We start from the raw sequence: 21,221 nt of genomic DNA, 5'->3' as shown, positions 1-21,221 counted from the left end.
AGTTCGGCGCATGGCAAGGGCAAGATCATGGGCCTGGGACGTGAAGCAAGAAGGCAATGGCGACAAGAAAAAAGCAGCAGCAGCTACGTCAGTCCGGAGATCGACAACGCCTGGTGTCACGACGCGGTAAAATTACCAGCCAATAATCGCGGCGTTCTCGCAGCCCGAGAGCGCTCCGGCGGCGGCAGACAAACAGCGCAAACAAGCTGACAGTGGGGTCCGATAATCACGACATAGCTGCGCGATTTCGACAATCATGCCGGCCGCTCGAGCTCCTCCTAGAAGTAATCCCGTAGTAAGACTGCTACTGTCTTCTAGGGGAGAGCTGCCTCGCAGTAAGAGGTAAGATCCCGAACACTTGCTACCGAATGTCTTCAAGGCGGAACACTGACTGCGACACAAGGTCCGAACTACTCCTCCGAAGTCCGAATCCGGAGGTAGCAACAGGCACAAAAAACCCTCTCGCCACGCTCTTCACGATGCGTTTATAAGAAAATATAACCACCGGAAAGACACAGAGAAAGCGGTCGACAGTCTATCCGCCCGCCGACCATGCTGCTTAGAGCGGCCAGGTCGCCATGCGCGCGCCTGCCGCAGCGATCCCCGACTGCTCGTTGTGGTGTGGCGAGCCAGCGGACGACTGTCTGCAATTGGAACCAGCTGCGTGTTTTCACCACAAATGGGGGTTCGTGGAAGAGACAGGATGTCAGTCAAGCGCCGTCGCCACGAAAGCCGGTGGATGTGACTCCCCAGACCTCGAGAATTACCGCTGGCGATGCTGCCCAGAAGCAGACGGGCCCCGGGACTGCGACGCCGGAAAAGAAGGGCGATTTACTCAATGATACAAAGGTCGTCAATAAGGAGCAGAGGAAGGTAGACTGGGCGATTATGAAGGAAATGGCAAAATATCTTTGGCCAAAGGTGGGGTGCCGTCATGTCCCAACTCAAAAGAGCGCGCCATCACTAAGCTTGAGTAGGACGACTGGGGCACCAAAGTTCGCGTGGGAACGGCCCTTGCACTCCTTGTCGGAGGAAAGGTAGGATCCTCTTGCTAACCTTTCCTACGACCATTGCTTACGAAACCTAGGTTCTGAACGTAGAGGTGCCATTTTACTTCAAAAGCATCGTCGACGCCATGAACATTGACTTTGCCGCCGTGGGAGGGACAGCTTACACCGTTGCGGGTTCAATGATACTCGCATGTATGATTGGGACTTTCCCTCTCCACAAGAATTCTGTGTTCTGACATTATTATAGATGGTGCCGCCAGAATCGGGGCGACATTGTTCCAAGAACTTCGAAACGCCGTGTTCGCCAGCGTGGCTCAAAAGGCCATCCGGAAAGTGGCAGGCAATGTTTTCAGCCACCTGCTGCGACTAGATTTGAATTTCCATTTGAGCCGTCAGACTGGTGGTCTAACGAGAGCCATTGACCGAGGAACCAAAGGCATCAGCTTCCTCCTCACGTCGATGGTATTCCACGTGTTTCCCACTGCGCTCGAAATATCGATGGTGTGCAGTATTTTGGTATGGTCTCTTCTTTTGAAGGGTGAAGGATTGTTTGACTGACTGATATAAAGACGTATCAATATGGCTTTAAATTTGCCGCCATCACCGCAGCAACAATGGTCGCATACACGGCGTTCACTATCACCACTACATCATGGCGGACAAAGTTCCGAAAGCAGGCCAACGCAGCCGATAACCGCGGTGCCACCGTAGCGGTAGATTCTCTCATCAACTATGAGGCTGTCAAATACTTCAATAACGAGAAGTATGAGGTTGCTAGATATGACAAGGCGCTCCAGGCTTACCAGGATGCTTCCATCAAGGTGACGACGTCCCTTGCTTTCCTGAATTCCGGGCAAAATATGATTTTCTCCAGTGCCTTGGCGGCCATGATGTATCTTGCAGCAGATGGCGTGGCTTCCGGGACATTGACGGTCGGAGATCTGGTGATGGTCAACCAGCTCGTCTTCCAGCTCTCGGTGCCCCTCAACTTTCTCGGATCGGTTTATCGCGAGCTGAGACAATCTCTCCTTGATATGGAAACCCTTTTCAATTTGCAAAAGGTCAACGTGAGCGTCCAGGAACGTCCTAACGCGAAGGTTCTGGACCTGGCCCGCGGAGGCGAGATTCGATTCGAAAACGTCACCTTCGGTTATCATCCTGACCGTCCCATTCTCAAGAATGTCACCTTCACGATTCCCGCCGGTAAGAAGTTTGCCATTGTCGGACCCAGTGGCTGCGGCAAGTCGACAATCCTGAGGCTGCTGTTCCGCTTCTATGACGTCCAGGAAGGCCGTGTGTTGATCGACGGCCAGGACGTACGGGATGTCACCCTGGAGAGCCTGCGGAAGGCCATTGGCGTTGTTCCGCAGGACACTCCTCTCTTCAACGATACCATCGAGCACAACATCCGTTACGGACGAATCAGTGCGTCTGATGAGGAGGTGAGGAAGGCGGCTCAGAGAGCCCATATCCACGACCTCATTGAACGGTTGCCCGATGGATACAAGACTGCGGTGGGAGAACGAGGCATGATGATCTCCGGTGGCGAGAAACAACGATTAGCAGTGTCGCGGTTGATCCTCAAGGACCCGCCGTTGCTGTTCTTCGATGAAGCGGTTAGTATATTCACCCTTGATGATGTTTCAGCAAGTCAATGACGTTTCCTCTGACTTCTCTGCCCTAGACTTCAGCACTCGACACATACACGGAGCAGGCCCTCCTGCAGAATATTAACAGCATCATCAAGGAGAAGGCCCGCACGAGTGTGTTTGTGGCGCACCGGCTGCGGACCATCTACGACTGCGACCAGATCCTGGTGTTGAAAGATGGACGGGTGGCTGAAACCGGTACGCATGCAGAGTTGCTTGAGAAGGATGGAATTTATGCAGAACTCTGGCATGGTAAGTGTTCTGAAGCCTATGTTCCCTGAGTGCTCGTTTAGTAGAATGGCTTCATGCTAATATGCGTTCGTCTTTGAAATGTAGCCCAGGAACTCTCCCTGGCGCAAGACGCCGATCTTGAACGTGATCTTGAGCGAGAGGAGACAGAAAACGAAGACTCCTCCACACCCACCCCATCTGCTCCTGGCAACAAACAGAAATAAGCAAAGTGTGATCGACAGCCATGAGCAAATGGCGATCAACGTCGTTCTTTACGCCCCAGGGCTGAGGACGGAATATGTGGTACAGATTCTTTGGAGTCCGTGCGCTGTATAGTGATGGAAGCTGAGCAAGCCATTCCGTGCGATACTTCCTTGACCATACTCCGCATAGCCGGCAGTGGTCATCTTAGGCCATTATATTATTCACAACTCAGACGGAGTGTAGACGAAGTGTATAGAATTGTTTGAATGCGCATGAATAGATTTCGATTAGTCGTCGTCACCGATCCGTGGAGAGCAGACCTGGGAGATCATTATATCGTAATCACGGCATTCGCATCCATAGCCCCATAATTTATCGGAGAAATTGTCTGGAGAACTCCGTAGTTCGTGGTTAGTTCAATTTATTAACCTCGCCAAGGGGAGACTCGGCTTTGGACTGCATGAACGTGCCAGGCGATTGGATGCCGGGTCCTGGGGACTGCACCGTGCCGCCGTCTCCTGCACAGCACGGGCCAGCAACGAGCACGCAAAGACGCTCGAGCTCGTTCTAACTGTTGTTGTAACTTCGTTAGGCAGGTCGCTAGTGCTGCTGGGCAGGGGCAGTTGCTCTTCTGCTGCTAGCAGGAACTGCCCGCGGCCACTCCCGAGGCCGTATGCGGTGCGCTCCCCCACCCGCCTGCCGCTGGCGCAGACCGCGCTTCCTTTGCCTCGTGGCCCAAGACGCAATCGCCTAGGCCCGCCCCCTGATTGTTCGCCGATGTCCACAGACAGAGGGGTCTGGTCCTCGACCTGCCTGTCTTGAGGCTTGAGCCCTGCCGTCGTTTCGTTGCTATCATTATCAATTAATAATTGCCATTCACTCTTTTCGACATTCGCTCGATCTTCTTAATCTGTCCGTCGCTCCCCACACTCTTTTCCCAGTCCAGCGTTTCATTACGACATTCACGAGATCGATTCCGTTGACCTGTGGCTTGTGACGTCCTCAGTTTCACGTCTATCCCCTGACATCTATCCATTGGTACGTTTGCGGCCTTGCATCTCAATTGCTCTGCTGTCGAGGCTTGTCTGAGTTCTGTTTCCGGTTCTGCTCTGACAGCCGTTCCGCAGATTCCGTCAGCAGCCACCAGTCACCTTCCTTGATTGGAGTTCCGCTCGTTCCTTCCAGCTCAGCTGCGCAGAAGGCCAATTGCTGTCCAAAGAAGCATCCATACGTGGCGGTGTATCCAAAGACAACCACTGCCGAAGAGCCCGGAAAGCACGGAAAGGCGTCTGCTCTCTCGCAGTATATACAGCTGCTCAGCGACTCTCAATCAATCAGTGGAATCTACGCATCAATTTATCAAGACGATTCGAAGAGGGGATCACGACGTCTGACACGGGACGGCGGTGCTTTTCCTCAAGTACGCTTTTGAGAGTGTCATCACCCAGGCCGCTGGGAGTCTATCTACATCAGCCACAATGGGTCTTATCGAGAAATTGCAGTCAAGTACGTAGCCCGTCTGCTTTGTTTGAATATTTATCAAGTGGATCCTCCTACCCATGTTTCCCAATCCACGCTGCTAATCCTTATGTAAAGAGCTTGAACTTTACCGGCTCGAGCAGCGGTATGCCCGCCGGAAGAACCGCACCACGTTCCACGCGGGTGCGCAATATGTCGACGGTGAATACATCTACACAAACAGTCCGTCGTCGTCAGGGACTGTATCAAAGCACTCGACGGGCAGTTACTGGAGACCCTCGGGTTGGGGCCGATCCACATCCTCCTTCTCGCGATAGACGTTGATGACTCTCCATATTGCGTTTTGATTTACACTTGCATGTTCCTCCGCGGCTCCAGGTGTCATTTTGATTTGGAGTTTCAGGATACGATTTAGTGTTTGACAAGAATCATTGGCGGCCAGAGTCTGTAACGCCAGCTGATGCATGGATGGGCTTGGTGCAAATTTATGGAATCATGCGACCCCCTCTACGATCTTCTCGCATAGAACGCCGCTGAGCGTCAACGGTTATCACTCGTATGTTTTTGTTCGACGGTTACTCTGTCTATATTTCCATGTGGGCTTCAGTTCGATACATGTGTTATGTCCGTTGCTTATCTATCATCTTTTTCTTGCAAATCTTGCCTATTGTGCATTTATCCTGCATATAAATGGTTTTATTCAATAAAATAGATCCATTTCATCCAATTTAACGATTGTCCCCGAAGTCATTGTTCATATATTTTGTCGACTTATCTCATACGCATAGCACTCAAGAAGTCAAGAAGCCTCAGGAGCTAACATATGCTAGGAGCTCTATGTACATACATTTAACTGAATTTCCTTGGGAAAAATAAAAGCTATGGTGACATCATGATAGGTCTAGGTCTTCTGGCCGTTGAAGCGGTACCGTGATCATCCCTTTCTGCTCGCGTATTTTCCACTGCAACGCTTTCAACATTCCGTAGATTATCGTCAATGTCGGCGTCGAAACGCCCAGCTTCTGGGCCTCGCGCAATGGCTCACCAACGATGTTCTCGAATTCGATGAAATTGCCCTGCCGAGTCGAGAAAGAGCAGTCAGCCTGTGAAATCATTCCAAGTAGTTTTCTCTCGCCTGTTCAAAATCCGCCATTATTATTACCTTTTCAAGATCCTGCAGCATACTCGGCTTAAAAAAGGCCCACAAGTCGACATCCACCATCTCCTCGACGACATCGTGCGGAAGCTCATACCCGGCCGCGCGAGCCGTGTGCCACACCTCCCACATGGCAGGCCGGATCAGGTCCGTCAGCGGATGTTTGGCAAATCGCATGCGAGTCGTGTCCATGCCGAGGATGGCGCACACGGAGTTGTAGCTCGCGTTGTAGATGAGCTTGCGCCAGCGAACGAGGCCCACGTTCTCGTCCAGCTGGCAGGAGACCTTTCCTGAAGCACTGTACATGTCGACGAATCGCTTTGCCGCCGCAAGCTCTTGATCTGCCCGTCCATTAGGATTTCGAAAGGGACTTACGATCAAGCGGTCCGGGTCATCGTGCACGATTCGTCCTGGCTGGGTCTCCGTCGCGCTGATCAAGGACACTCCGGACAGGATCACGTTGTTGGGAAATGCGGCAAAAAGCGGCTTTTCGATGTTGAGGCCGTTCTGGAGGAGCATGATGGCTGTGTGGCCTTCTGTGACGGCGGGGGCAATGATCTCAGGAACCGTGGGAGGAACGTCCGGGAGGTTCTTGGTTGTCACGACGATAAAGTCGAATTTCTCTGCTTTTTCTGGAGCGTCATCTTGAACAGTGGGTATCGTTCGTCTTACTATATATATGGTTGATGTTATTTATTTGCTCTGCAAACTGAGAGTCAAGTATTTACTTTCAGGAGTACGTATATACAGACGAACTCCAGAAACAAAAATATAGACTTACTCTCACTAGGCCTCCAGCCTTCCACCTCCCCATGTTCAATCGACTTGATGGAGAACCCATTCTTTTCCACGGCAGCAAAGTTGGATCGCAGCACGGCCGTCACGTTGGCCTTACCACCCACTTCGAGATTGTACGCGCACATGGTGCCGACTCCGCCGCAGCCAATGACGAGGACTCTTGCTTTTGCATTATTTGCAGTTGCATTTGTTTCTGCTGCTGCTGCCATAATTAATCGTTGTCGTAGATTAGATTAGATATAAATTTAGTTAAGCAAGTTTCGTTATTTTTTGTTTCTGTTGACGTTGATTTTTTTTGGTTCAAGTGCGGAGTACTCCGTAATTAGCTGTTGATTCTCTGATTATCGGTCTTGATGATGATAACGATCTTATCTTGCTGGACCTGATTACCTGATTAGGTAGGTATATCCACTAGGTAGGTGCCCGCTCCCCGCATTCATCGAACAGAAAGGACATGCTTGGCATAAATCCTCCCGATCGATCTTCAAACACGTTTGAACCTCGCAGGACTGTAAAGGATATTATTCCCTGATTTTACCAAACGCGGTTCGAACGAGGCATCAGGAAATTAAGGTTTTTTTTCCTTGAAAAAGGAATGCTTGCCTTTTCTGCCTGTGTCATTTTAAAATAGTTGTGTCATCCGCGGTATCGGCAAGAATACCATTAGGCCACTACTGTCCCTTGGGACAGGTGTGCTGCCTCTTTTCGTAATACACCACCCTATGGAAGAAACTGCTGTCATATGTTTTTCTTTTTTTGTCTAGCTAGAATTGCTGCTGTAAATCATGTCTTTAAACGATGTCTCGACACAACAAGTATTTTTTTTTAAAAAAAATAATTAATGGAAAAGTAATTTAATTGACATACGATAAGATACCACAAGGTCGTCTGCTAGAAACTACCAAGCAACCAATCAATCGTAAAGTTCAATTTATCCTGGATGTTCTGCGTACGCTGGGGTATTAAATACTCTCATGTCCAACAAAATTCGTCAAGAGAGAAAAAAAAAGGCGGGGGGGGGAACACATGATGAGTAAGTACATACAGTACATACATAGGTATTGGCTGACGCATTTGCAGCAACTACACACCAACCAAGTACTCGTATCTTAAGAAGTCGGCGCATGCACATGCTCAATGCTTCCTTCTACTCCCAATTCCGAGTCGTCCGAGATTCCCTAAACCGGACTTGGTTTTACTCGCCGATGTAGGGGTTGATCGGCCGTCTCGCGGACTATGGTTGTCTCCGCCACGACCTCCTGTCGATCCCGATCCTGATCCAGCACCAGAGATTCCAAGACCTCCGGCACCGACTCCTCCGCGAGGAGTGTCGGGAAGGGCCTTTTCTCCTCTGACAGTGCCATGTGGATGGTCAGCTGTCGGAGCACCACCGAGTGATGATGGCTGCTTCAGACCGCCGATCCCGTTGGACTCCTGGTCGAAGGGTCGCTGTGAGCCCCGCTGCGCCCTCCGGGCTCGTTCCTGGACGTTCTTGAATTTTTCGAGTAGTTCTCCCCAGCGGATGGAGCTCTCTTCTCGTGCTTTTAACCTGCTTCCTGCTGGGCGTTCATAAGTGGTAGTGGAGGCAGGCCTGCTAAAATCAGCATTTGTGATTCGGAGGTAGAATTGGGAATTCCTGTAGAGACAACTAAAGCGCAAAATGTACAGTACAACCGGAGAGGATCACTTACGGGCGAGGTCCGTGGAGCAAGCCAATGTTGCTCACACTGTTGAGGCGGTTCTTCAGCGCCGCAAAGGCCGAGCTCTGTGGAAGAAGCATGAGGACACCATATAAGCATTTGTAAAGATACGGGTACTTTTCGGGTTCCAGAAGCTGTAGACGAAGGTCTGCAAGTATTTAATTAGCATTGCTCAACTCAAACACAAGGGGCAACCGGAGGCTGGACTGACAGGTGAAGACTGGAGATTCCAGCAGCTGTACAAGTTTGTCGATTTGGATCAACATGTTAACCGTCATCTCGAGTTCCGCACTGGATCAGTCAGCTAGCATATTGGATGTAATGTCGGTCTACTGTACTCACAAGATCTGCAAGAGATTGTACGCCTGCTCGTAAGCCTGGGCAAGCAAACACAAAGAAAATGTCGAAACTGCATTGTGGCACCATGATCGAAATAGAGCCACAAAAAACATTTGCCCTTCCTGAAAACATCATCAGTCCCACGATGAAGATCAGCAGTTTGTCCAGTGAGGACATACCCTAGACTCCAGATTCCTTAATCTCTTCCTGAGATCTGCAAGTTCAGGGGCAGTGATCAGGTTGTTGTTTAGATTCTGGACCATCACACTGGCGAACTCGATATCCTGAAAAGGTCTGATTAGTATTACGTGCCCCGGAATGTTCGAAGGAAATCTCACCTCTTCCTTCTCTAGGCAGTCTGCTAAGGTTCGGTAGATGCGTTCCGGACTCAAATTCATGCAGAGTTGCCGGATAATCAGGTTGCCACGAACTTCAAGCAATTTCCTGTCCGTGGAGAACAGCTGGAGGAGGTTGACCATGAAGGATGTAAAGTATCCATCTTCGCTGTTTCTAGATATCTGTGAAAGGAGTTGAAGATCCTTGGTGACAACAGCCTCGGAAGGATCAGACAGAGTTTTGAGGAGAGCAGGAAACGTGCCATCGTTGAATGCCAGAACCTTGCGGGGCGCTTTACGATGGAGCATGATCAACCATGAAAGAGCAGCAACTCTTGTATCTTCATTCTCATTGAGGAATTGCAAGGTCAAGGAGTTGACCGCGGCTGCATAGTCAAGATCGGATGGCGGAGTTTCTGGTGCCGCAACACTGCTTGTTCCATCAAGGGATGGTTTCCCGCTTTGGATGGACGCTCTTCTTTCGTCGTCCTCCTTTGCAGCTGTTTTGGATGATGTTGCTTGCTGGCCCCCAGTAGGCGTGTCTTCAGAAAGAGATACGATGTACTCCATGAGAGAGGTGTTAACCCTAGTCGCTGCCTGTCGTACTTGATCAGATCCACTGGATATAGCGGGGAGAACCTGGCTGAGAAGTGTCGGAACAAATTGAAGTATATCTTCGGGACTGATCTCGAAGAAGCTATCAATCCACCGCAGCGCAGTTAACTGCATCTCCTCCTCTGGATCCGGGTGAGTGGGATTGATTCAGAAAACAAAGGCAAATTAAGGTCACTCACCATATGCGGTATCAACAAACCCCACAAGGATCTCCAAGATCTTCGGATAATCGACATGGGCATCCTGTCCTGGAACCCAGTCACCATCAACCGTCACGCTTTGATCCTCATTAAAATCGCTAGACTCCGAATCCGCAACGGCGTTCTCGCTCCCTCTAACCTCTCCGCTGTTGTCGGTGACTATGCTTTCACTCTCACTTGCGGTAGAAGGTTTAACATTGCTGTCTCTGCTCTTCTTGCTCTCCTCGATTCCCTTTTTAATGCGAGCAATTCTCTTGATCTCCGATAGGAATCTCTCTAAAAGACTTTGGGTAGCAACATGAACATCCTTGTTTGGATCTCCTAGGAACTTTATCAATCCGCCGAGAAAAGCTGGTAAGTAACACACGAGCTCCAGGTCCGGAATTGTGTCTAACAAAGTCAACCATGATACGAGGAATGTTCGGGTAAAAGGATTCAGGACATGTATTCGCTCCTGCAACAGCGGTATGAACTTGGCCAGTGAGAATGCTGTTGGCAGATCATTTGAGATTTCTTCTGCTTCTCGAGTAGCATCTAGGTCTTGCACGTTCTTCTCCGGATACTGTAAGACGGAGACATAGGAAGCTGCCGATTCAGCGACAATGTCTTTCACAAGTCGGTCAAGTAGCTCAGCTCCGTTCTTTACGGAGAGCTCCGAGTCGGATGCTAGCTGGTGTGTGTCAGTAGGAGAGATATACATCCGTGGACGCTACACCGAGCACACAGACCTTGCATAATGCATCAAATATATCATTGAAGAAAACCAGTATCTCTCCCTTAGCCACCTTCGCAATGTTGTACATGCTCTCGCATGCATAATACCTAACACGCGCATCCTGATCAGAGAAGCAAGCGAGAACAGGAGGAACGATCTCTTGGAGGTAAGGAGCGACCCCCTCCTGCGCTTGATCAGCCCTGAAATCCACAAACCATCCTATAATATTGTCTCAACTCACAGATCCCAATGCTATCGAGGCGGCGGCCAGACCGATCAGACCTCCATTTCGCGCGTGTGGTTGGTGAACAGCGTAGGCATAGTCGTGGCAGAGCTGATCGACGATCTTCTGGATTTTATCGTGCTCTCCTCTGAATATGGCATCGCGGACGATCTTTTCAAGCCTAAGAACATTATTGTGGTCAGCACTGCAGCTTTCGGGACACTTGTCTACAGAAGCTGCAACGTACTCTAAGGCACCCTGTTTTCTCTTGTCGTAGAGCTTGTCGTTCAGCAGACGCTGAACTGATTGGTCCATTGTGAAATGGCGGTTGACTTTCTACAAGTCACAGACTCCGTATTCGTGTTAGGCAACACTCATCGTGGTTGCGAATGGAATGCGTGGGAGCAAGGTGGGCTGATGCTGCTGGGATTATAAACTGCACTGCCGGGAAGCTGCTCTGGGCGGTAACATGAATTGTCAGACACTGCGTCTCAAACTGTAGTGGATGCAGGCACATGCGGAACAATCATTTCAGCTTCCTGATGCCAGGTATGCGGGGAGCATGCATGTGTTGTCAACAGCGCGGAGCGTCAATGCAGATGCGGCTTCAGTGGTAGTGATGTATTGTCACAAGCCGTGTATCGTACGGTATCCGCGGAGCCTACATCAACTGAGAACCGATGGCTGGAGTACTTCACAACAAAGAAACAAACATTTAATAATCTCTATGCAATCATTATATTCCTAAATTAAAGAAACATATCCATTTACGTTGAAAGCTATCCTGTCCAAGTATGCATGTCGGTTTCAATACAGATCGTCGATTGCATCGACCAAGCCAACAGCGGCCACCAACGTATCAATGACTGATATATTGAAAAACAGCGGAAACATCCTTCTCGGAGGTTTCTTGTCTTAAGAGCAAGTCCTGTATTTTGTTCAATGGTCCGTTCTCACCGTCGTTGACAAAATGATTCCATGTACTCGTATCGCCATATAACATGGCTGGAGCCTTGATAAACTGGGTCCCATCTGGCCTGCACCTCTTGCATTTGAACGTGTCATGTGTGTCGCTCCGCGTGTTTGGCTTGAACTGGAAAAGTTCTCGAAGGGAGTCGAGAGAAAAGTGACGTTCAACGTCTTCCGCAGAATCGACAACGCAGGAAGAGAGTGACTGCTTGTGGGACTGCCTCTGGAAGATCTTTTCTTCGATCGATCCGGTTGCAATGAACCGATAAACAAAACAGTCCTTCTTTTGGCCGTCACGCCAGACCCGAGCCAGTGCTTGCTGGTCGGCAGCAGGATTCCAGTCTGGATCAAATAAAACCAAACGATTCGCTCCAATCAGGTTCAAACCACAGCCGCCTGCCTTGCTGCTTAACAAAAATATAAATTCTTCACCATCGGGGTCATTGAATTTGTCCACCAGTTTTTGTCGCTTATTGACATTCATGGTGCCGTCCAGTCGCAAACACCCATACCCTCGAGAGCGGCAAAGTCTCTCGAAAAGGTCAAGTGTTTGTGTATAGTTACTGATCAGAACGATCTTATCATTAGTGTCCTGGCGTATTCGCGCCAGCATGCGCTCAAGAACCATCATTTTCCCGGAATACCAGGATTTGACGTCTCTGTCGCGGCCTCTGGCTTCCGGTGGAACATAGTCATCAGGGAAAAATTGTTCACATCCAGGCAATTCCGTTGACAGATCCAGCAGGTCCGGATGATTGCAGAGTTTCTTCAAAATTCCAATCGCTTTCAATGGCTGGCTTCCCTTGCCTTTGAGCAGACTTTTGATGTCTGGGCTCTGTAAGAAATGGTTATATAGGTCAACCTGAAACTTGCTAAGATTGCAGAACACAACATGTTCGTACTTGATCGGCAAGTACTTTGAAAGAATGTCGTTGGTGCGCCGTATAATGAATTTGTTGACGATGCTGGAGAGCTCTGCCAAGCGCTCATCACCTTTCCTTCGATCCTCATCCGTCCCTGCAGCATCCCTTCCTTTCAAAATCGGAATTTCAAATCTTTTTCTGAATTCAGCCTGAGTCCCGAGCAAGTTTGGGTTTGCAAAATGCAAAAGGGCGAAATATTCAGACAAATCGTTCTGTATAGGTGTCCCAGAAAGGATGACCCGGCGGCTGACGTTGAGGCTGTTCAACGCTGTCCAGGTCAAGCTCTCTTTATTTTTGAGTCTGTGTCCTTCGTCACATAGTAGCAAACCTATCTGTGTGTCCTTTAGGTCTTCAACGTATAGCCTTAATGTCTCGTATGACACTATGAGGACCGGCCGGACGATTGAGCGACCCGAGGCAATTGCCCACTGTTTAAGCTGCGAGGAAAGCTCAGCCTTTGAGGCTTTACCGTCAACTGCAAACGGTGTAATGGCGTCATTTCCAAGCCATTTCACTATAACTGTCAGTAGCAACGTAGAAGAAGGCCTACATATCACATACCTAGTTCATTGGCCCAGTTTTTAACTAAGCTTGATGGGCAAGCAATGACACACTTCTGGATAGTTGGCTTTCCCGCTTCAGGCGATTGCTTAAGGAGTGTCCACATCAGAGTGATACATTGGAGCTGTCGCCATCAGCATCAATCCGACAGAATTGAGGGCTGGAGATTACCGTCTTGCCCAAGCCCATTTCGTCTGCCATGATGCAGCCATTCGCATTCTCATCAATCATGCCAGTTGTGCAACGATAAAGAAACTGTGGAAGAAAAACAATTATTATATTAAAAACCAAACATGCCAGATGATTGAGTAGTGCCTCACCTTTACTCCCTCTACTTGATGTGGCCGCAAGACCTTGGCAAGTCTTGGGTCAATGACCACAGGGACCTTAGGACGAGACTCGACGCGTTTCTTTAGACCAAGAATATCGGCCAAACTCTTATGCACAATGGGTGCATCCAGCTTTGGCTTTTCTTCGGTTTTCTCCCCGTCCTCCTCCTTCTTTGGCTCCGGTTTGTCATCAACTGTAGGGTCATACAAGACAATTGCGAACTCTCCACTCGGATCGTGCAAAGGTTTCACGACAAATGAGGCGCCTCGCCTCATTCCAAGAGTCGGTGCAGGTCTGGAGGGATCATAATTGCTGGATGTCTTATCGATTAAAGGTACAGAGAATCGTTGTTTAAGTGCTACTTCTTTGTCTTTCACTTTATAGACCGGGAATTTGTTAGCGTCGCGGTTTGCAAGAGCAAGACGCTCCTCGTTGGTCCATGGTTTGCTTCCATCCTCAGCGCTTCCGTCAGCACCGCTATAATCCACTTTGCGCCTCTTTCTGGCCGGTCTATCGGATGCTACAGAAGCTGTTGCCTGGCCTGGACATTTGAATGGCTTCGAGAGGCGATCGATCGACTGTTGTGATGGGCCGTAGAGTCGAACTGGCTTCTGTGCTGATACTAATGTTTGACCACCTTCTACCGTGGTGGGCCGTGGACGATGCCTAACAAAAGGTTAGCATTGGTTTCTGGATAATGAACATTCAAAGACCTCCATACATTGGAAGAGAAAGTAAAAAATGAAGCCCCTAGGTCGGATCAACTCTTCTCACAGTCCCACCGTTGGTATGGTCACCGAGCTGGTTCAAGTCGGAATAATGACTGCTCCGTTTGCTGGCAATCAAGTACGCGTCGTTCGTAAGCGCGTTCGGATTTCCCCTGTTTCGCCAAAGTGTCGCGAACTCACGTGATATCAATCCGCCGTCATCGCGGGGCTCCGCTGTGCCGATGATTGTCAGAACAATCATGGCATTTACCAACTGAGTAATGAAAACTTACATTTGTGATTTTTAAAACCAATGTCCTCCGACTTTTGGGCAGGCTACATAAGCGGAGCCATTGGTATAATCATTGGCAATCCACTCGACCTAGTCAAAGTCCGCCTGCAGGCATACCATACTGGGAGCTCTCCAGAACCAACCCCGCGGTTATCTCGAGGTCAATTTGAGACCGCCACCTCCTTGGTGCGAGGTGCGTGTAACTGTGTGGACATTATTCATCCTCTATTGACGTTGAATTAGGCGCTGCTGCCCCTATTCTTGGCTATGGTGCTCTAAATGCCCTGCTTTACGTTGCCTACAACCGAAGCCTGAAAGCACTGGATTCTTCCGTGACTGATCCAACCAAACCAGACGGCGTCTCGTTAAACAAAATCTGGCTAGCTGGCGCCGCGGGCGGCATTGCCAGTTGGGTGGTTTCGTCACCAACAGAGCTCATTAAATGCCGGGCGCAGCTGAGTAGAAATCCGCAAATCTCATCGTGGACAGTTGCCAGTGATATCATCCGAAAAGCAGGATGGAAGGGACTCTATTTCGGGGGAGCAATAACAAGTATCAGAGATTCCGTGGGTTACGGATTTTAGTACGAATCATCCCCTTGACTCCAGAGATACCCGCCATCGGCCCAAGCAGGATATTGACGTCAGTTGCTACAGTTTCTGGTCCTATGAGCTATGTAAGCGAAGTATGACTTCTGCGGACGAAACTGCTCATCAGGCTGCATTGAAGGTTCTCATCTGCGGCGGAATTGCTGGGATAGTGACATGGGCCTCTGTTTTCCCACTCGACGTCATAAAGACAAGGCTGCAAGCCCAATCGTTTCTGGAGCCTTCGAGAGACATATCTCCTGAGACACGATCACTTCTTCGGCCGACAATGCCTACGGAACGAATAATGGGGTCATTGGAGATCGCTCAGCAAGCTTATCGCACAGAGGGTTTCCAAGTATTCTATCGCGGCCTGGGAATTTGTAGCATTAGAGCATTTATAGTAAATGCCGTTCAGGTATGTTGTTCCATTATTATCCCAGGTAAACTGCACAAAGATGGCGGCGATTGCTTACTCATTCGATTATCTAATACAAAGTGGGCGACATACGAATGGCTCATGAAAGTATTAAGCGGATCTTTAGACCCAGCTCAAGTGGGTATATGATAATGACAGGAATCCACAAGAAGAACAGTAATAGAGAAAAAAGAGTACAGTGGCGTAAAAAATAATAATACCTCGGCACATGAAAAGCTACCTAATTGAGGGAGATAATCCGGCGGGCCGTGATACCTGCTATGGCCAGTGCTGTTCCGAAGGAGCGGTTTCTGCCGTGAATCGGAACTCTGACTACCTCGGACCGGCTATTGCGGAAAATTTGATGGCGAAAATCGGAACTTCGAACAACTCACTCGTCTGGAACTCTGGATCCAAGAATTAGCCTAGTGAGTCGAGCGTCGCATTCGTAAAATTTCCTTCGCTTCATGGAATTCAGATAGAAAATGGGTATCGCAATTGTCGTTGGCAGTTCCTCTCCTTCAAGCCCGCAGATCTTGTTGGGCTTAGCAGATTGAGAATATTGCTCACAGGGGTGATGTCCGTTCTTCTGGGGATAAATGTAGCACGTGAGGTTGTGCGGCGCCTTCGAGGATTTTTGTGACTCCTGGAAGTCATCGAGTACTGCTCAAATCATCCCTATTTGGGCTCATCCATTTCCATAGACGCCGTCTGCTGACCGCGGGTACCATTGTCTACGCCCAGTCCAACCGCAGCCTCAGCTGTCCTCTGCGTATGGGGTTCTTCACGCAAAATCCGGAGTCTATACGCATGGAATCACTCTCATCAGTTGCGATCATACGGAGGTCAGGTTGCTGTCTACCTACCTCCTCTTGTGATTCTTGCCCTTGCGGTGCGCGATGAGGTTATGTTCTCCCTCAAACCACTTGGCGCATTCGACGCAGTAATACTGTCCTAACCCTGGCAAATCTTCCGCATCCTTCGTAGCCTTGTACTGTGCGAGGTGTTTGGGGTCCGCAAGATCTGCGCGGACTTGGTCATAGTCCCTGTATGAAATCGTTTCTATCAGAAGCATGTCCACGAGCTACAAGCCAGCCGTCTTGAGCTTTACTGGAGGCGCATACCTTGTCCTTCGTTTTGTCTTTATTCTTCTGACTGCGCCCATCTTGGTACGCTGTTGACGATGCTTATCGTAGAGTTGTATATCAACTTGACAATCAGATTGATTAGTATCTTACGTTCAAGTCAGGACCGTTACTGAATAGCGTAAGAGCGGGTCGCCTTTTCGCTGGGCGGCTCGTTATTCGATTCCACCAAGAAAAAAAATTTCACAGTTGTGAGTTTCTGAGGCGAAAAGTCGCTTGCCTCATTGGGCGATCAGTAATGTGCGGGCGGCTAGATAGCAGTGACAAGCGCGGTGGAGGGGTTCCCGGATAAGTTCAAGTGCGGTAACAATGGATGAATGCGGTACGGGGCATTACGCATGTCTGACTGCGGGTGCGGTATTTTATGACGTCTCCGGTTGTTGCTCTACAGCACCGAGGTCCGGAGGACCACTTATTCACCATCTCCATTCGACCTTGGAAGCGAATTATGCTGGAGAAAATATTATGGAAACTTTCTGGATGTCTTGAAGAGTGTCTGGACGTCCAGAATCAAGCTTCACCCACTGTAGGACATCGGTAACGCGTATTGAGGGGGCGATTTTCATACTTGCGATCAACAACCTCTCATATGTACGGAGTACTCTGCCTACGAACGGAATAAACAGCGCGCAATTTGACTCCCTAGATAGAAAGTTAGAGACCAGCATCTGCGGTAGACTAGTTACATCGGGCCACAGTGAACAGGATGGGGCAGTTACTATGTCAGGTGGTTCTGTGGCAGAAGGGGGCCACTGGGCGTCTTCGAATGTAATAAGTGCCGTGTCATTGGGAGACGCGGTCCGCCGTAATTTTGGCCTGATTGATAGCGAGCCCAGGGTGATTTTTTTCGCAAGAGCGCGGTTGGCTGGTTGCCGGGCCGTCCGTCTTCCTTGTGTCCGGTCGCATGCCTTGCAGTTGCGGTTACGGTTCAAGCTCCGGTTTTAGTACGGCTGTGGCAGCGTCATTGCACCTGCGTGGATTCTTCTCGCTCAAAACACCAAGCTTGCATTTTTATCTGCTTCTTCCCCCGTTTTTTCTTTTCTCACCACCTCCTCTCCAAGACCCTGAGTTGAATCTGGGGCCTGTCTTTTGACGTCGTGCTCCTTGGATGTGTTGCAGACCTGTCTTCCTCGCCTAGAGAGCTTCCATCATGATCTCCACTAGGCTCGCCCGCCTGGGTGCGCTGGTAAGTGTCTCCCAGCAATGTGACCTCGATCTCAGCAGGCATTCTGGCACGACTTGGTCGCCCAGGATCGCTCTGTCTGAGGCCACGCTCTTTGTCAATGGATGCTAACTACCTCTCTACAGAGCGCCAAGTCCCGAGCTGTAAGTTACCTCGCAAGCACCCGGCGTATCCGACAACCCCTCACAGGGCGCGATATTGCTTGCCTTTGAAAGCTTTCGCTGTACTAACTGAATCTTGCAGCTGCTCGGGTCGCGCAGCCTGGCCACCGTTGTCGATTCTCCTCTCGACAAGAAGGTCGAGATGAACAACTGGGAGAAGGTAAGCGGTAGTAAATCTGTGTATTCCTCTCTTGGGAGAGGAAAGCCGGTGTTAGGAGCACATTCATTTGCTGACAATGATACGACAGGGCAACTACATCAATTACAAGTATGGATCTCGGATTGGCGTGAACTTGCCGTCTTGGGTGTTGGCTTCAATGTATAGACACTAACGCGGCTGGTCCCTCTGCAGGAAGATGTCCGAGAACCTTGAAATTGTTCGCCGTCGTCTGAACCGCCCTCTGACGTACGCGGAGAAAGTCTTGTACTCTCACCTCGACGACCCCCATGGCCAGGAGATCGAGCGTGGCAAGTCTTACCTGAAGCTGCGCCCGGACCGTGTGGCTTGCCAGGATGCCACCGCCCAGATGGCCATTTTGCAGTTCATGTCGGCGGGAATGCCCTCCGTGGCTACTCCTACCACCGTCCACTGTGACCACTTGATTGAGGCTCAAGTGGGTGGTAACAAGGATCTTGCTCGTGCCAATGAGATCAACAAGGAAGTGTACGACTTCCTCTCTTCGGCCTCTGCCAAGTACAACATTGGTTTCTGGAAGCCCGGCTCCGGTATTATTCACCAGATTGTTCTGGAGAACTATGCCTTCCCTGGTGGTTTGATGATCGGTACCGACTCTCACACTCCCAATGCCGGTGGTCTGGGTATGGCTGCCATTGGTGTTGGTGGTGCTGATGCTGTCGACGTCATGGCCGGTCTTCCATGGGAACTGAAGGCGCCCAAGATCATTGGTGTGAAACTCACTGGTCAAATGTCCGGCTGGACGGCGCCCAAGGGTAAGTCGTTGAACACATGATGAGACCTATGTATATCATTTTCTGACTGGGCGGGGTTTGCAGATGTCATCCTCAAGGTTGCTGGTCTGCTTACTGTCAAGGGTGGTACTGGTGCGATCGTTGAATACCACGGTCCGGGTGTTCAGTCGCTGTCTTGCACTGGTATGGGCACGATTTGCAACATGGGTGCTGAGATTGGTGCTACCACGTCTATCTTCCCCTTCAACGACCGCATGTACGACTACTTGAAGGCCACGAAGCGCCAGCGTATCGGTGATTTCGCCAGGGAATATGCTGCGGAGCTCCGGGAAGATGAGGGTGCTGAGTACGACCAGCTGATTGAGATCAACCTGTCGGAGCTTGAGCCTCACATTAACGGTCCCTTCACTCCTGACTTGGCCACCCCCATCTCCAAGTTCAAGGAAGCTGTCGAGGCCAACAAGTGGCCGGAGGAACTCAAAGTCGGTCTGATCGGTTCTTGCACCAACTCTTCTTATGAAGACATGTCCCGCGCTGCTTCTATTGCTCGTGATGCTTTGAACCACGGTCTTAAGGCCAAGTCCTTGTTCACTATTACGCCTGGTTCCGAGCAGATTCGCGCTACCATCGAGCGTGATGGCCAGCTGAAGACTCTGGAGGAGTTCGGAGGTGTCATTCTTGCCAACGCTTGTGGTCCTTGCATTGGACAGTGGGATCGTAAGGATGTGAAGAAGGGCGAGCCTAACTCCATCATCTCGTCCTACAACCGTAACTTCACCGGCCGGAACGATGCCAACCCTGCGACCCACGCCTTCGTCACCTCCCCCGACCTTGTCGTTGCTATGACCATTGCCGGAACTCTCAAGTTCAACCCGCTTACCGACAAGCTGAAGGACAAGGATGGTAACGAGTTCCTTCTCTCTCCTCCCAGCGGCGATGGTCTCCCGGCCAATGGATACGACCCTGGCCGCGACACGTACCAGGCCCCTCCTGAAGACAGGGAATCTGTCACCGTTGCTGTCTCTCCCACCAGCGACCGTCTCCAGGTACTTAAGCCTTTCGAGCCTTGGGATGGAAAGGATGCTATTGGCATCCCCATCCTGATCAAGGCCCAGGGCAAGACCACCACTGACCACATCTCAAGTAAGTTGAAAAGCTTTCTGAAATGGCGATTTGGAAACTTGGCTAACTGCTCATATAGTGGCTGGCCCATGGCTGAAGTACCGTGGCCACCTTGACAACATCTCCAACAACATGCTGATCGGTGCCATCAACGCTGAGAACGGCGAGGCCAACAAGGTGAAGAACATCATCACCGGCGAGTACGGCCCGGTCCCGGCTACTGCCCGTGACTACAAGGCTCGTGGAATCAAGTGGGTCGTCATTGGTGACTGGAACTACGGTGAGGGAAGCTCCCGTGAGCACGCTGCTCTGGAGCCAAGACACCTCGGTGGTCTCGCCATCATCACTCGCAGCTTTGCCCGTATTCACGAAACCAACCTCAAGAAGCAAGGAATGCTTCCTCTCACCTTCGTTGACCCTGCCGACTACGACCGCATCCCACCGGACGCCACCGTGGATCTGTTCACCACCGAGCTTGCTGTTGGCCAGCCCATCACCCTCCGTGTCCACCCCAAGAACGGTGAGGCCTTCGATGTCAAGCTCACCCACACCTTCAACGAGTCCCAGATCGAGTGGTTCAAGGATGGATCTGCCCTGAACACCATGGCCAAGCGGTTTAAGTCTGCTTAAATTCAATCACTTCCTTTCCTCACCTCGACTTCCATAGTGGAAGGCTAGTTCACGCTCTTTCACGTGTCAGGGCGATTCCTAACCTGCGATCGGCTGATAGAATTCGCCGGAATGTGTTTACCCGGTGTATCTTATCAGCCCCCCAAAAATGACTGGAACGGGTGGTTCTAATAGATGGCGGGTGGAATGATGACTTGGAGGTTGGGGTCTCTGGCAGAATGGCAGAGTAACTTGTACTCCTTATAAATCCCTCATGACGGTTTTTGGCGAGGTGAAGTGGATACAGTTTCAAAAAAGCGTTGGTTACTATCTTTTCTTTGTTTCATCTGGTCTGGCTTGTTTGTTTTTGTCTGCAATACTGTCGTGCATGGATATAGCCCACTATGTTTCTATACGCATACACCTTTCCTTTTTTTTTCTTTTTATCCTTAGGTCCTACTTGTATAACGATGTCTATTTTCTTTTGTACCAGTTTCATTACTTCCACAGCTACTGGAACTGTGTACCAGCACAGACTAGAACTGTTCATCTTGGGGACTGAACGAGTCCGCTGAGACAGAAATGCCTTGGGTAAATGAAACACGATAACGATCGCGATCAAGTCACATG

The 21,221-nt window shown here is 50.1% G+C and overlaps 7 protein-coding genes across 7 annotated transcripts; 2 read left to right on the top strand and 5 right to left on the bottom strand.

Moving 5' to 3' along the window:
* Positions 1–256: 256 nt before the first annotated feature.
* On the top strand, positions 257–3,114 carry T310_2906 (Xenobiotic-transporting ATPase; the record flags this gene model as incomplete). The annotated part of the gene is made up of 8 exons (XM_013474185.1): positions 257–342; positions 513–921; positions 978–1,037; positions 1,088–1,202; positions 1,258–1,511; positions 1,580–2,626; positions 2,695–2,911; positions 2,996–3,114. The coding sequence occupies 8 exons, from the start codon at positions 257–259 to the stop codon at positions 3,112–3,114; spliced, it is 2,307 nt and encodes a 768-aa protein (XP_013329639.1).
* Positions 3,115–4,428: 1,314 nt separating this feature from the next.
* On the bottom strand, positions 4,429–4,958 carry T310_2905 (uncharacterized protein; the record flags this gene model as incomplete). The annotated part of the gene is made up of 3 exons (XM_013474184.1): positions 4,429–4,554; positions 4,652–4,784; positions 4,843–4,958. 3 exons carry the CDS (start codon positions 4,956–4,958, stop codon positions 4,429–4,431), a joined length of 375 nt encoding a protein of 124 aa, XP_013329638.1.
* A 505-nt stretch (positions 4,959–5,463) lies between these two features.
* Positions 5,464–6,736, bottom strand: T310_2904 (2-dehydropantoate 2-reductase; the record flags this gene model as incomplete). The annotated part of the gene is made up of 4 exons (XM_013474183.1): positions 5,464–5,676; positions 5,736–6,361; positions 6,402–6,431; positions 6,511–6,736. The coding sequence occupies 4 exons, from the start codon at positions 6,734–6,736 to the stop codon at positions 5,464–5,466; spliced, it is 1,095 nt and encodes a 364-aa protein (XP_013329637.1).
* Positions 6,737–7,661: 925 nt separating this feature from the next.
* Positions 7,662–10,969, bottom strand: T310_2903 (Vacuole-associated enzyme activator complex component (Vac14); the record flags this gene model as incomplete). The annotated part of the gene is made up of 8 exons (XM_013474182.1): positions 7,662–8,118; positions 8,219–8,375; positions 8,439–8,518; positions 8,570–8,688; positions 8,746–9,638; positions 9,696–10,386; positions 10,445–10,615; positions 10,673–10,969. The coding sequence occupies 8 exons, from the start codon at positions 10,967–10,969 to the stop codon at positions 7,662–7,664; spliced, it is 2,865 nt and encodes a 954-aa protein (XP_013329636.1).
* A 544-nt stretch (positions 10,970–11,513) lies between these two features.
* Positions 11,514–14,556, bottom strand: T310_2902 (DsDNA-dependent ATPase Rad54; the record flags this gene model as incomplete). Its single annotated transcript, XM_013474181.1, has 7 exons — positions 11,514–13,060; positions 13,108–13,231; positions 13,279–13,362; positions 13,428–14,103; positions 14,288–14,378; positions 14,438–14,480; positions 14,554–14,556. The coding sequence occupies 7 exons, from the start codon at positions 14,554–14,556 to the stop codon at positions 11,514–11,516; spliced, it is 2,568 nt and encodes an 855-aa protein (XP_013329635.1).
* Positions 14,557–16,119: 1,563 nt separating this feature from the next.
* Positions 16,120–16,606, bottom strand: T310_2901 (uncharacterized protein; the record flags this gene model as incomplete). Its single annotated transcript, XM_013474180.1, has 3 exons — positions 16,120–16,243; positions 16,308–16,487; positions 16,566–16,606. 3 exons carry the CDS (start codon positions 16,604–16,606, stop codon positions 16,120–16,122), a joined length of 345 nt encoding a protein of 114 aa, XP_013329634.1.
* A 1,130-nt stretch (positions 16,607–17,736) lies between these two features.
* On the top strand, positions 17,737–20,612 carry T310_2900 (Aconitate hydratase; the record flags this gene model as incomplete). Its single annotated transcript, XM_013474179.1, has 7 exons — positions 17,737–17,772; positions 17,895–17,912; positions 18,013–18,090; positions 18,179–18,249; positions 18,283–18,881; positions 18,945–20,003; positions 20,062–20,612. 7 exons carry the CDS (start codon positions 17,737–17,739, stop codon positions 20,610–20,612), a joined length of 2,412 nt encoding a protein of 803 aa, XP_013329633.1.
* Between the last annotated feature and the right edge of the window lie 609 nt (positions 20,613–21,221).

The sequence above is a fragment of the Rasamsonia emersonii genome, assembly GCF_000968595.1.
Source record: "Rasamsonia emersonii CBS 393.64 chromosome Unknown ctg1118621760042, whole genome shotgun sequence".
Lineage (NCBI taxonomy): Eukaryota > Fungi > Ascomycota > Eurotiomycetes > Eurotiales > Trichocomaceae > Rasamsonia > Rasamsonia emersonii.
This window is presented reverse-complemented; position numbering and strand designations above follow the sequence as displayed.